Source organism: Oreochromis aureus, linkage group 8 (genome assembly GCF_013358895.1).
Source record: "Oreochromis aureus strain Israel breed Guangdong linkage group 8, ZZ_aureus, whole genome shotgun sequence".
NCBI lineage: Eukaryota > Metazoa > Chordata > Actinopteri > Cichliformes > Cichlidae > Oreochromis > Oreochromis aureus.
In genome coordinates this window covers 15,062,094-15,076,508 of record NC_052949.1, presented here as the reverse complement: position 1 = coordinate 15,076,508, position 14,415 = coordinate 15,062,094, and the positions used below count along the sequence as shown (strand labels likewise).

Here is a 14,415-nt window from a genome sequence, read left to right as displayed (position 1 = left end):
CCAGCACCGCAGGCACACAGCTGCACACTCGCAGTCACACGCTAACATGTCATTAGTGTGGAAGCTCCTTACTGAGAGTGAAGACACAAAGTTGGCCAAAGTAAACATAAAACGCTCATAACAACAAACCTAATGAGACACTTCAGTCACCTCCACCCAGATGAATACAGATATTTTAAAGAAGCTAACAAAGGCAAAGTGGATCAATCTAAAGCTACCCAAAGCTCAGAACCAGCTACAAGTCATCAGCCTCGGTATGAGCAAAGCACAAAAGTAGTTACAAGGAAAAAACAAAAAACAGCCCTGCTATCTAGTGCATTTATACACATAGTGGAAAATGATGGAAGCAGTCAGTGCATCTTTCAATTTCAGGAACAAAATTTGTATGAGTGAGTGAGTGAGTGTGAGAGCGAGAGGTGACCAATATACTCACAGCTGGCACTGGTCTCCTTTGATCCCCTTGGTGGTGCAGAAACACTTGCCGGTTAACACCTGACACACACTTGCGTGACCATTACACTTGCAGGCTGTAACAGGCAAAACCAGATGGAAAAGAAGGTTGGGAAGACAGAGAGTAGCAAAAAAACGAAAAGGAAAAAAGACAGGTACCAGGACAGAAATGATCAATATCAAACCTGAACAAAAAAGAAAAAAAAACTTGATACAGTAAACATATGGCTGGTTTGGACTTGTACACTTGTATGTGATCAGTTATACATTTGAAACCTCTGCAGGTAAGACCGCACAGAGGGGGAAATTGATATTGATCTGGGTAAGATGGTAAACAAATGTATTTCCCAAAAGACTGGCTGAACTTCAAAGACATGAAGGAGAACCACCACCTCCAAACAAAGGCTAAGATACCCGCTAGGCATGTACGTGTGTGTCTGTGTGTGTGTAGGGAATACAGAAAGTGCAGCAATAGATGTGTGACAGATGAGTGAATTGGCTCCTAAAGTGCTTCTACTGTGGCAGCCTTTCAGGTTTGCTTTTGCAGGACAAAAAAAGAAGGAAAAAAAAACACTGACCAATTCTTTTCAGTTCAGTAATCATTAAAACACTGAAAAGGTGCATTACTGAAGGACCAGTGGATCCTCCTCCCTCCTTTCCAAGTAGTGCACCTTTTCCAGCATGGCATGAATATTTTAGGAGACTGGAAAGCTTTTAACTGAGTATACTGACACTTTCTCCAACACTTCTTGTTATTGACAGCTGGTGATACGGGGATTTAATTTTACTACGTGAAAGCCACATTAGATGTGGTGCACCTCACTGTGAATTTATTCACATGTTCCTATCACAAATTATGATTTTTTTTGTCCTCAGGCTCCAGGAAAATGAGGAGAATAGTGACAGGTATTCACTGGTGCAGTTTCACTTTACAACTCACAGCTTTAGCCTGAGCAGCAACATATGGTATCTGAGACTGTAAAGCTCCCACAAAATTTGTGTCTCCCATGTCTGGCGAGTCACACAAAACCCTACATGTAACTTCTCAGGAATCCTATTCATGTCTCATAACCATTGAGTGCGGCTAAATCTCCTCTCAACAAGGAGCCTGTACTCCCAGCCTTCAGCCAATCTGTGATCCATTCAGTAAGAAACACAAGCCAAGACAGTTATCAGATACTAATGTGATCATTGTGTATTTGATTTAATACCCATTCCTGTGCTGTATTCACATCGACTCTCCACAATAAATTCAGCAGACATTATGTGTTTTGGCTTAGAAAACAGGAATTCAGCATAATTTATGGGTTGCAGTCACTTAAGAAAAATTTATTCGCCATTGAGCAGGAGACTGGGATAATAAATCTTCCTCATGAGCTAATCAAAAACTCAATCAAAAGAGTTTTTCTATCAAGAAAGAGCACCACACCCAGAAAACTGGTAAAGCAGTTAGGCTACTGAGCTGCATGTGTTGAAGTTTGTATTAAGTTGAGCTTAAAGCATCAATTTTCCCCCTTCCTAGCTGTGTGTGTGTGTGTCAGGCTGTGTGCATGTTCACAGTGTAAATTTAAAGTCTTCGGATCCCATGGGTGGAAAGTGCCTGTTTAGGAAACCCACATATTGCATGTCATTAATCAAACATGAGTGGACAAATTATCACTATCAACACTCAATAGTGCCCTCTGTTGGTTATCAACTTGCATTACACCATATTCATCACATATTACATCAATTAGAATTCAAAAAGCAGACCATATCCTTCTAAAAAGCTTAATTATCACTTACACAAAGCAGGTTTAGTCAAATTAAAGCAACCTAGAGAAGGCACTCTGTGTTGTATCATTTACACTTCATAATGCTGATCTCCTGCATTGCAATGAAATCTATAACGATGATGAGAACATGGTTTGGGGGGGTGGGGCTTGTTGGGGTTAAAGTACATCACTCGACTGCTTCAACAAAAACAAGTGGAGCCATTAAGTCTTATGCATGCAGAATAACTAATGTCTGTTGCGATGCGGCACTCACCCTGGCATTTGCCGCCATTGGTCGGGTCGCCATGGTAACCAGGCATGCAGGTCTCACAGTTAGGACCGGTGGTGAGGTTACGGCATTGCTCACAAACGCTGCCGTTAACGCACGTGCTGTGGCCGTTACACTGGCATGCTGCAAAAAAGACAGAAGAGCTCATTCTGCTGCTTTTATTTTCTGCGGCTGCCCTCAGCAAGAAAAATGAAAAATAATAGGAAATTTATTAACTTGACAACCCAAGCAAATATTCTTGGATTCATAAGCTTCCTTTGTCGTATGCGAGTTGTTATAGCATCCTAGAAATCCAAAAGCTTTTTGTTTTTTGACTTGACTTGTTATTTTTTCCAGACCTGCCTTTTAAAATATTTGTAATATTTGTAATAGCTTAATCCTTTAATCAACCTGAAGTTAATCTATTTGACAATTTGCAGATTAACCTTGTTGTTACTGATTTTTCAGACAAAGCGTGTGGTCACAGTGAGCACGTAAGAAACTATTCATCAGTATGACCCCCGATATTTTAGGATAGATAACATCCACTCCTTAAACTACCTGTATCTGACGGTAAATAGAAGTGCTCACGCTATCAAGCAGTTGTTGAAGTAATTTACTAAAAATTATTATGCCTGGAAAACAAAGTAGCAGCCATGAAAGAAGCAATGCTACCTTAATGGCGGCAACAGGCCTAGGCTGCGGGGGGCTTCCTACGAAGCACTGAGCATTTATTCTTCCTTCATTATGTGTTTATATGGCACTGTTGCATTTTATCATTCTTAATTTATTTTAAACTCTCCCATGTGTGTTTCTTGTCCTGCCCCTCCCTGAGCATAGTTTTGCAGTGCAGTTTTGCTGTGTTTTCCTGTTTAAAACTGAGGGTTTTTTGCACTGTTGCCTAGTGCTGGCTTATTGGGTGTCAGGTGGGGGGTGTTTGGGGGGCGGGGGGGATGTCATCTGATTGTTGGGGGTTTTCTCTCTAATATTAAAGGGTCTTTATCCTAGAATATAAAGCACACTGAGGCGCTTATTGTTATGATGTGATGCTGTATAAATGAAACTGGTTTGAATTGCTACAAAGTTGCATGTAACTGGAAAGATTTTACAATTATGAATATTTATGTGCATTTTTAGCCAAGCAGAACAGTTTCAAGGTGGGTATCCATTAGTGTCACCAGTGTAGTTTATGGCAAATGTAAAATACGGCCACAATCTCCCTTTCTGTCCCTGAGATATGGTGTTCAATAATGCCCAAGTCCTACTTGACATGTGTGTGAATCATATGAATTTTTGAGGTCACCCCAACCTTGACGACGGATCACTAAAATCGAATCAGTTCATCTTTGAGTCCAAATACAGGTCTGTTCTAAATTTGAAGAAAGTCCCTCTAGGCATTCAAGAGAGCGTTTGGGAAGGATGGGCAGACAATTCAAAACTCTAATGGGTCCACGATGGCAGCAACCGCGGCCGGAGGCACCATGCTATAAAAAGTGAACGACTGAGAAAAAGACATAATGATGGTGCGGATCAAGCCTAGAGGCGTATAACTATAATTGGGCAAAATATTACCAGTCTTTTAATTCATTCTAGACTTACCAAAACTCACACAAATATCTGATTTCTTGAGGTTTTTTAAGTAATCTGCGAGCTGCTGAGCACTGCTCACATTCTCAGTTTACAACTTACAGTGGCTACATTATCATCTTACATAACGTGGCAGTATGGACAGGGGCTTTATGAAAGCATGAAACGTCACACCGGCATAAGGTTGCATGGAATCAGCAGGGACGGATTAGTTGCATAGGGAGGCTGTAACAGGAATCCATGGTAGCGTTTTTTTTGTTTTTTTTCCCCCCCCAAGCTTAAGCAGTGACCTCCAATAGGTAATAATCTCCCACTTGACATGACGCATGGTTTGTAATTTCAGTTAGCTTGACAGGAAGTTTATCACTCACCGGGGCACTGAATGAAGGCCCACTCATAGCCTTTGTCTTTGGGGCAGATGCCTGGCTCCAGGCTCATGTCGTGCGACGGGCCCTGGTGGCCCTGCTTCGCCAGTCTTTTCATGGGACCCCGGAACGAACCTTCCATGCACAGGCCCTTTCCTGTGCTGGTGGGATCTCCGCACCAGCCGCACTCAGGTTGCTCCAAGCACTGAGAACACGTCCGCAGGCCTGAACAGTTCTGGGCTACAGGAGAGGAAAAATGCAGGTAATTTTATGTTTTAACCCACCACCACTGCCATCATTTTTCCATTCCATTTTACTAGAGTCATCACAACACAATGACAAAACAACAAAAACAAAACATCAGCAACAGCACCGAAGTCTTAATGCTGGAGCAGACTAAATTCTGAACAATGTTGCTTTTATATGCATTCATGCATATACTTGAATTCTATCCTTTGTACGAGTCACCCTAATTTATTTCTGAGCATTTGTAGGCAATGGAGATTAGGGAGCAATTGTGTCTTTTACAATAAAACACAAACAGGTTATCTAGTGAGGTGGCAGGACAACAGATCTAAACACAGATAAAAGGATATGAAACAACTTGCTGAGCGTTTAATAGTTGATGCAGTCTGAGGACGGCCGTATAATGAGAGCAAATGCGTCAGATAACCAGGGCCCCTAAAAAGTTTGATTTGAGAAAAAGTCCCACAAAAGGATTAAGTGTGATGTGTGAAGTAGCTCCTCACAAAAAGCTTAGAAACCCAAGGGAGCGATGCCGTTTTTGTCAGTTGAGAGATGAACTTTCAGGCCTCTAAACTGTTTGAGCGCCACCACTTGCCTGCCAGACAGACACTTTAGCGGAGAAAATGCCACTACTATTTTAAGGAGACAAACATTGAGTGCTTTTACCTCAGTTTATGTCAAACAAATCTCTAGCTATTCCACTAATGGATGTGAAACCATGACAACACAAGAGCAATAAGCACAAAGTAAGGCCATTTAAGATTGTTTTGACGACAAGGCATAAGTGGCGAATTTCTCAGGAACACGTCCTTCTGAGAAAAGAAAGCAGCAGCTGGATGGGGACTTTTGTCTTGCCACACAACAAGAAGCATGTTGAAACACAAAATCTGCCACGAAAACATGAATCACGTCTCTCACTTGGATTCTGACAGATAAATCAATATCTAAGAACTAAATCTGATGCCTAGATATGCTCTGTTAAGTGGATGTTGATTATGACTCTGTCTGCACCCGAGAAACAAGATTCTCTTCATCCTGCATCACCAGCTTTCATCATCACAGCATATACAGCCTGACTCAGGTTTCCTCAAAAACCCTGAATTAATTGAGAAACATAAGGAGCTTGTGCCACGCCTCATTTCTTTATATTTTGCTGGATAAATTGAACATTGATGAAGTTTACTGAAACATTGATGAAGTTTACTGAAACATAAATTGAACATTGATGAAGTTTACTGAAACGTTTGATGTTTACTGAAACATCAAACGTAAGACCACCTTTATTCTTCAACAGAGCCTAAAAGATTTACAGAGTTGATTTGCAGAGTTGATATATTCTTGATTTACAGTATGTGCGATTTCAGCGCTCAGTGGTCAGAGTTCAGTGTGGTGATCTATCTGGGATAAAAAGTGTCTTAATCTTGTCGTCTGTGATTTGATGGACCTGTAACGCTCGTCTGAGGACAGATATTCAAACAGTTTAGATGCGTCCCTTAGGATGCAGAGTACTTTCTGCAAACAGTATGTGTATACGTCTCCAAGTGCTGGCAGCTGTGTCTTGGTGATCTTTTTGTTCAGCTTTTATGACGTTCTGCAGTCCCTTCTTATCCGCTTCATAGCTGTTACCTTACCGTGTCAGCATGCTGCAAAGGAGGACACTTTTAATAGTGTGCCAGCAGAAAGACACCAGAAGGTTTTGAGACAGTTTTATGTTCCTCATAGTTTTCAAGAATTAGAGTCTATGTTGGGCTTTTTTCTTTTAACGAGGCTGTGTGTTTTGTGTGTCCATGTGAGGTCTGCTGTGATGTGTGTGCCCAGGAACCTAAAACTAGGGATTCTGTACATCCTCTCAATTACGTTCAATGGCATCTGGGCATTGTGATCCAGCCCTGCGTCCATCCCTGATCCCTGCATGCATCCATTCAGTTAATTTAGGGTCGCAGGGGTGCTGGAACCTATCCCAGCTGCCATGGGGCAAGAAGTGGAGTACACCCCAGACAGGTCCCCCAGTCTGTCACAGAGTCAACATTCTGATTTTTCCTGAAGTCAATTATTAGTTCTTTGGTGTTTGTGGTGTTAGGAGCCAGTACACCAATCTGACAGCCTCTGAACCTCCTCTCTGTGGGCAGACTCATCTCCACCAGTGAGCAGTCCTATTTCCACCGTCTCATCTACAAACCTAACAATGACATTTATGCTAAGATGTAATTCAGCCTTATAAATACAGAGAGTACAGGAAAAGGCTAGAAACACAGCCTTGTCTGGCTCCTGTGCTGAGTGAGAGGATGGAGGAGCCGTGGGGGCCCATCCTGACCAACTGTGGTATTATATATGTTCCCTGTGGTTTTAGGCGGTGATGTGGTGTAGAAGGTGATGGGAATGGCATCATCTGTTGATGCTGGTTCTGTCTGTGTACTGACATGAACCCAAAGTAGGTGGAATAGTGACTTTGATGTATTTGAGGACCAGTCTCTCCAGGCACCTCATGGTTATTGGTGTTAGAGACACTGGCCTGTAGTCACTGAGGTAGTTTATCACTGGCTGTTTTAGGAACTAGTACTATAGTGGATGTCTTAAGGCATTTGGACACATGGCACTTTGGGATGGAAAAATTAAGGATGTTTAATTCCACAGAACGGTCTCGGACGACTCGTCCTAGGACGCCATGGGGAGTGTTAATTTTGACAGCAAATTTTGATTTTGTTTTAGTCAGTTTTTCGACTAAAATACCATTTAGTGTTTGTCATAATTTAAGCATTAAATTCTTTTACTTGTAGTCAAGTAAATATCATAAGATTATAGTTGATTCATTTGACGAAAATATAAAAGTTATGGGGTTTTTTTGTGTTTTCACTGGTGAGAGATGCATCACACATTTTATAAAGCATCTCATTTTCCTTGTCAATAAAACTGCAAAATGTGTCCATATGTCTACTCTTCTTTTCCTACCAAGCCTTGGCATTTTGTTGCATTTTCATGACAAGCCGTGAGCATGGGACCAAGCTGAACCTCTCACTCCAACTCCGTTTCTCAGGATCAGATCAAATGTGCGTCTCTAACCTTACTGCACAAGGAGATTAGAAGTGATCCAATCAGAAGTAAACTTGTCCCGCCTTTCTACACAACTTAATTAGTTCTAATTAGATCTTATGTGTCCAGAACACTTTCATCTTGTTTTTATTTGGTGACGAAAGTGTCGACACATTTTATCAGAGGTTTGGTCCTGGTGCATTAGTATTTATTTAGTTATCATCTTGTTTTCATCAGAAAAAAAATGGTTGTTGACAAGAACTATGATGAAAATTATTGGTCAACAAAATTAAAACAGTCATGGGGGCCAGATCATTTTCATATGTTCATATTAAAAAGTGCGCATTTAACATCCACAGCCATTGTGAAGAGGCATTTCGTGTGGCAGGAAGCATGCTCACAACAGTCCTTGTGCCATTTTTATGACGCGTTTAAACTGCTCTCAGGATGACGCACTGCTGCTGGTCAAGACAGTGGTGATGTTTTGCTTTGAAAGAAATAAGTGAAATAAGTGAAAATGCAGAAAATGTCCAGAAAGGCTGCAGAACTATTAGTTAAGACCACTTTAAAAAAAATTCTTAGAACCCAAATATGAAGAAAAGAGGGGTGGCTGCAGACTTTTATTCAGTCACAAACTCCAGTTAAATGTGACGTTTGAGGCCAAATTCAAGAAGTTAAAATTTTTATAAGATCCATTTATCCACATTTCTCTTTAGAGTTTCTGGAGTATTTATGCTGGCGGTCTGTTTCACAGCTTTCAAACTGTTCTTCTTTGATTTCACAGACTATTGATCATCGTGATAACCCTACTGCTTCAGTATCCGATCTGCTTTTGATCTGAAAGCAATGTTAGGAAGGAAATTACACAGCTCTGTGTCTTAACTTTCCTTGAACTGCACACTGTAATCAACTGATTAAAAATCACAAGTATCCCTCCAATTGTGCAGACTTCAAATGCTGCTTTACAGCTTGTGCCACAGCCAAGTGCTTCTTAAACCAAATGGAGTAAAAACCAAGGCATCTTATAAAAGGAAAAAACCCAGTAAGAGAAAAATGTTGTCCATGCAGAATAAGAGTTTTACAATACTTGCCAAGCTATTTAAATGTAAACAACACATTGTGTAAAGCTGTCAAATGAGTTATTAATTAACTCTAACCCAGATGAGAGGCAGGGTACAAAGTGGACAGTCCGCTAGTGAGGATACTAGAATGTGGAATTCACAGAAAAACTGCAGCGTGACTGCATCTGCACCAGCATGCACACTTTATCACATCTGCTAGAGGATCAAACCTTGAACCCTGTAATTACAGAGCAACCTCGCATTCTGACCCATGGCTGCCAGTCTCACCAACATAGGACACAGAAAGCAGCATCTGAAGAGTGGGAATATTTTACAATTCCACTTCTGCTTGAAAAAAAAAAATGACAGAGCAGTTGCTAAACTACAGTACTTAACTAAAAGATTCAACTCATTGTGAAAGAATGGAAGCTGTTAGCTTGAGTGAGCGCAAAAGCCTGATCTAATATAAAAAAGACTGAATTAAAGACCACAGAAAACTCTGTGAGCCTTGCTTGTTTAAAATTTTGCCTGAACTGAACTCACAGCTTGAAGGACTTTCTTCTGATCTGTCATAATGAAGCGGACAGACAGCGAGCTCATAGCACAGATGACCCCAGGTTTTGTTTGGTTGTTTGATCAGGGAAGATGAAGTGTGGACAAACGAGATCTTTAAATAATCGATTTAAAAGGACATACATTTAGAGTCCATCCCCTCAGCAAAGTAAGAAGCTGCTTAGGTCATCATGATTTCGCTACAGAGAGCAAAATCTCAAAGCAGCCCAGCAAGCAAAAGATACCACATACCTGGGATGCTTTCACCTGTACCTAAACAAATTTCACTTGCCTATTCAAAGTCTAAAAACCTACGACTAGCACATCCTGTTTTTTTTGTTTTTTTTTAGTTGATATTCCAAGTTTTGGACTACTAGCATGACTGAACAGGCACGGTGATGCATTTCAGCATTTATAAAATAAGTTTGGTCTCGAGCATAGCTGCCCTGCAGATTGTCCAGAATTTTCTTGGCAATGACAGAGCAGAGAATTACGAGGAGCTTGTGGATAAGATGCTGAAAATGAATCAGCTAATGAGCGCAAGAATGTCACTGAAGATGCTTTTTTTATTTATTTTTTTTATTAACATTCTCATCTTGACTTTGTTTCCACCAAACCTGAGTGATGTCAGCAATGGGCACCGGGAAGGATTTCATCGAGATATGAAAGTGATAGAAAACCAATATCAGGGAAAATTTAATCCGACCATGACGGGCGACTACTGTTGGTACTTGCAAAGAGATACGGATGAGCCATTTGAGCGCAAAAGCAAGTGACTTAGGCATTTTTGAGAACAATGACCTCATTTTACTTTGAGCTAAACTGACACATCTCTGGTATTATCTTCTAGGCTGTTTTTACAGTAAGATAAATAAATAAATTGGTCAAAAATAGTCAAAATTAGAGACATTGTGTTGATATACATTGATTAAAAAAAAAATGAAAGTTACACTTTCATTTTCACATGCTATTGGCAGACGGACTGCTGTGTCTCCCAGCACAGTTTCAAGAACACAGAGAAGATTCCAGGAGATGGGCAGTTGCTCTGAAGAAACTAGACAGGGCCATAGAAGGTCCATAGCCCATGCACAGGGCTGGCATTGGTTCCTTTGTGCAAAGAGGAACAGGATGAGCACTTCTAGACAGTCTACTCTGGCAGGCTTCTTGTGTGAGGGTGGATTGAGGTCCTGATGTCCTCTAGTGGGCCATCTGCTCACTGCCTGGCACCATGTAGGCTGAATGGCATTTGCCATAGAATACCAGAGTTGGCAGGTCCAACACTTCTACCCTGTGCTTTTCACAGCTGAGAGCAAGTTCACCCTAAGCACATGTGAAAGATGTAAAAGGGTCTAGAGATGAAGTAGAAACATTATGCTGCCTGTAACATTGTTCAGGGTGACTGGTCTGATGGTGGGTCAGTGACGTCTGGGTAGGCATATCCACAAAGGGACGCACAAACCTCTACAGGCTAGACAACAGCACCCTGACTACCATTAGGTATTGGGATGAAGTCATTGTCACTGTCAGACCCTACGATGGTGCAGTGGGTCCCGGGTTCCCCCTGGTGCACGATCCCCGACACTGTCAGGCATGCATCCAAGCATGTGGGGGGCATACAAACTACAAGAACCATTTTAAATTGTTGCAACAAAATTTCAGCTAAATGGACTGCCCTGCCACATCACTGTTTTACTTTGACTTTTGAGGTATCTTTGAATTAAGCCCTATGTAGGTCGATCATTTTCATTTAAAAGGAAAAGATGAGGCATCCTTTCATTGCTAACACATTATCAAGTCCATATCAGTACAGACATCAATAATGATATTTTTGCCCCTACTGAGATATGATGTGTTTTCAAAGTGTTCCTTTAATTCTTTGTCCATCATATTGATGTTCAAAAGAGTCAAAACGTCAGTGATGTGCATGTCAAAAACCTGATGTGCAAACTCGATGTGCAAGTCAAATTGCACATTTGAAATCAGTGTAAAAAACTAGGAAAAGAGCTGTTTTTTAGACCAGGGTTTGTAGTTTTGCATGTATTTATGGAGCGTACTCAGCCTAGAGCACACATCCATGCACTCCAAATAAGCAAGGGAGAAGTAAAGCAGGTGAGAAAAGCCTTAAACAGTGATTGAAACCCTGGGAGTGAATATGGACGAGCAAAGTCAGACAGAGCAAAGCAAAAGAGGAGAAAATACAGAGACAATTTATAGGACAACCTTCTCTGTCCTTCATGCCAACAGGGACTAATTCCTCAAGACAAATATCCACAGCGAACAGAAACATCTCTGCATCACCCAACACTAGCACACTCAAATGAATTTGAGACAGCACTCCTGGGCTCCCTAAATTTATTACTCGCTAAACTGATCAGAGATGTTTTTACAATCCAACACAACTGTGGGCAAAAGGCATACATCACGTAGCACAACAGCAACGACCTCAGCGGTTACACCGACTTTCAGGTGAAGGATCTTTCCAATCAACTTACTGCTGTGCAGTTTCACCTTGGTACGTGTCTAGTACTTAGTATGATCACATTTCAATACAACCATCAGGAAAATAACAGCTGAATTATGTTTGTCAGTCATGTCATGATAGGATGACAGTCCCTTTCTTTTTGCAGTGTTGTACAAAGAGAAAATGGATGATTAAAGGTATTCATATTTGTTATCTTAAGAGGACCTGCAGCTGCGGGCTGTGTAAAAAGAACTAACCTGTACAGTCAAAACTTTAAGCCTTTTCATCTGCAAATATTTTCAGTTTAGTTTTAAAAACTCAATATGCCAACTTGCATCCAATTAACACGTCTCTGAGAGCATTTTAAGCAAAAACTGTTTTTGTCAGACCTTGTCAGATCATTAAATTTGCATGCCATTTCTACGACTAAATAGGAAATCACAAAGAGTAGTGACGCTGTTTAATAAGGAGGAAGGTTTTTTTTCTTAAATCACTTCTTGTTAATTGCTTTGTGACCCTTTGTGTTTATTTTGTCACAGCTCAGATGGTCACAAGAAGCACTACTGTAAATATCTTGCAAATGACAGACATGTACCCTTGTATCGTACTGTGCAAAAGTCTTGACTCACTTTTCATAGGAAAATGGGGAACAGGTGCAGTGATTTATTGAAACATCTGTTAATGTACATGGCAATGCAGTAAGTCAAAAACAGAGTTCCCATAATATATAATGGGTTTGAAATGGAATATTTCTTCTTTAACATAGCCTGAACCTTGGTTTCGATGGTATTGGATGGTGGATTAAAAGCTAACGGTACAGCAAAATATAAATAAATAAATGTGGATTAACGGCACAAGCAGGAACTGTTGTTTTCTAGCTCAGCTGTATTGGGATAGCACTTAAGGATAGTATATCACTCAGTGAAGTGAGTTTTTTTTCCAGATGTTCATTTATTCCATTCTAACATTTAATATTTAATTATCAGAATAAAACGCTTTATTTTGCCATTTCAAATTTCAATGACTTTCAATGTAAAAACATGTAATTATGCACACTTCCTATTCACAGAGTTATTTGCAATCACTGTTCTTGATGTGAGACTGTCTTTAAACTACTTAAAACCAGCTAATGATAAAGAGTCCATCTACAGCTCGGTCAACAGGGAAATCTAACAGTTGGCGCGTGATTATATGCAAAAGTAATTGGCCATTACAAACCAAAAACAGCTTCCAAATCCAATCACAGAAAACTAATACGATTTTCCCTCCGCCACAGACACCCGCCACTTTAAGCCTGTTTCCTCCTTTAACCTTCTTTCTCTCCAAGATGAATATTGACTGCTTACAGAAGCCAATCTGGGAAAGCTTATTGTCTGCCACCTTAATGCCGGACTGCAGACTTCAAAGAAGACTCATCTAGATTAAGTTCAGACACTCACCCACGCAATCTCCAGTCTGCCACTCCAGGCACTGGCCATAGGGAAAAGAGATGACGTATGCAGTGGAGTCGACGCAGCGCTGCACGCTGCCACACCACATACACTCCATGGCCTGGCTGGTGCAGTTGGCACAGTTTGTGTGCAGCGAGCAAGGTTTCTTACAGGATGGACGGGTGCTCTGGTTGGGATTGCCTGGACAAAGAAACAACAAAACAAAAGCCTTTTCAAGCAGATGCAATATTTAGGAAGTGTACTTGTGTGTTCGGTCATCTCACCAGTAGCCTTTTCACAGATGAGCCCGTGGGCAGTAGCAGTGCATGGATTGGCCCTCAGTCCTGACACCTGTGGCTCCTCCAGGTAGGCACAGAAACCAGAGTCACTGGGCTCACCGGGCAGCCAACGCAGACTGCTGTTGGTGAAGGGAGACATATCCTCCCAACCCCAGTATGACACATTGATCTTCCTCAGACCCACCCAGGGAGACAGCCGCTGTGGAAAAACAGTAAAAGTCTAAACACATAAAGGGATGAAAAGCTATTCAAATGTAAGATAAAATTTCATAAGAGTCCCTCGTTTTTTACTCCATCCTGCTATTAAAAAAAAGAAAAAGAAAAAAAAAAGCCTGCCTTCTGCATTTACACCTAGGAACCAAAGATGCTATTAAAAGTCTGCTGAGAATAATTTCACAGATATGATTACTTATTTGCCTTCAGGATTCAACTTTTAATGTAATGGGAAAATGATGTGGAAAGGCATGTCAAGGTTCTGTTTGGAACAAACAGCCGCGTTTCAACCCAGCAGACTGACAGGAAATGACATTCTCATGAATACAGCAGGCATGACCAAACTAAAATCATCAGTAGATGCCACAATTTTCTGTCACTGCAAGGAGAATATGTAGCCGTGAGGGATGAGAAGAAGCCAGTTTGCCCAAAACCGCATTTCCATTAAAGAAGCAGAAGCTGTAATTGTAATGTTGCTGTGAATATTTGGATTTCTCTCAGTGAACAAGTTTCTGCACCATATCATAGGGTTAAACAAAACAGAGCAGAGCAATAAATATGTAAACTTAGAGCGACATCAGGAAAATTACTCAGATAAAAAGAAAAACTAAATACAGACCAGACTACGCAGTCAAGGTCTTAGATACTGTAAGTGCACATGATTCTTCCATCAGACAGAGAATCACACAGGCCCTATTA

General features: G+C 40.9%; 1 protein-coding gene across 1 annotated transcript in view; it reads right to left on the bottom strand.

The window, feature by feature from the left end:
* atrnl1b (attractin-like 1b) overlaps nucleotides 1-14,415 on the bottom strand; it is a 79,059-nt gene that overhangs the window by 50,745 nt on the left and 13,899 nt on the right. Inside the window, exons 16-20 of the mRNA XM_031751895.2 lie at nucleotides 13,489-13,702; nucleotides 13,214-13,405; nucleotides 4,431-4,664; nucleotides 2,479-2,616; nucleotides 434-527 (exon numbers count right to left, since the gene is read on the bottom strand). Of these exons, the coding sequence (XP_031607755.1) occupies nucleotides 434-527; nucleotides 2,479-2,616; nucleotides 4,431-4,664; nucleotides 13,214-13,405; nucleotides 13,489-13,702 (872 nt within the window). The remainder of the gene's footprint in view (nucleotides 1-433; nucleotides 528-2,478; nucleotides 2,617-4,430; nucleotides 4,665-13,213; nucleotides 13,406-13,488; nucleotides 13,703-14,415) is intronic.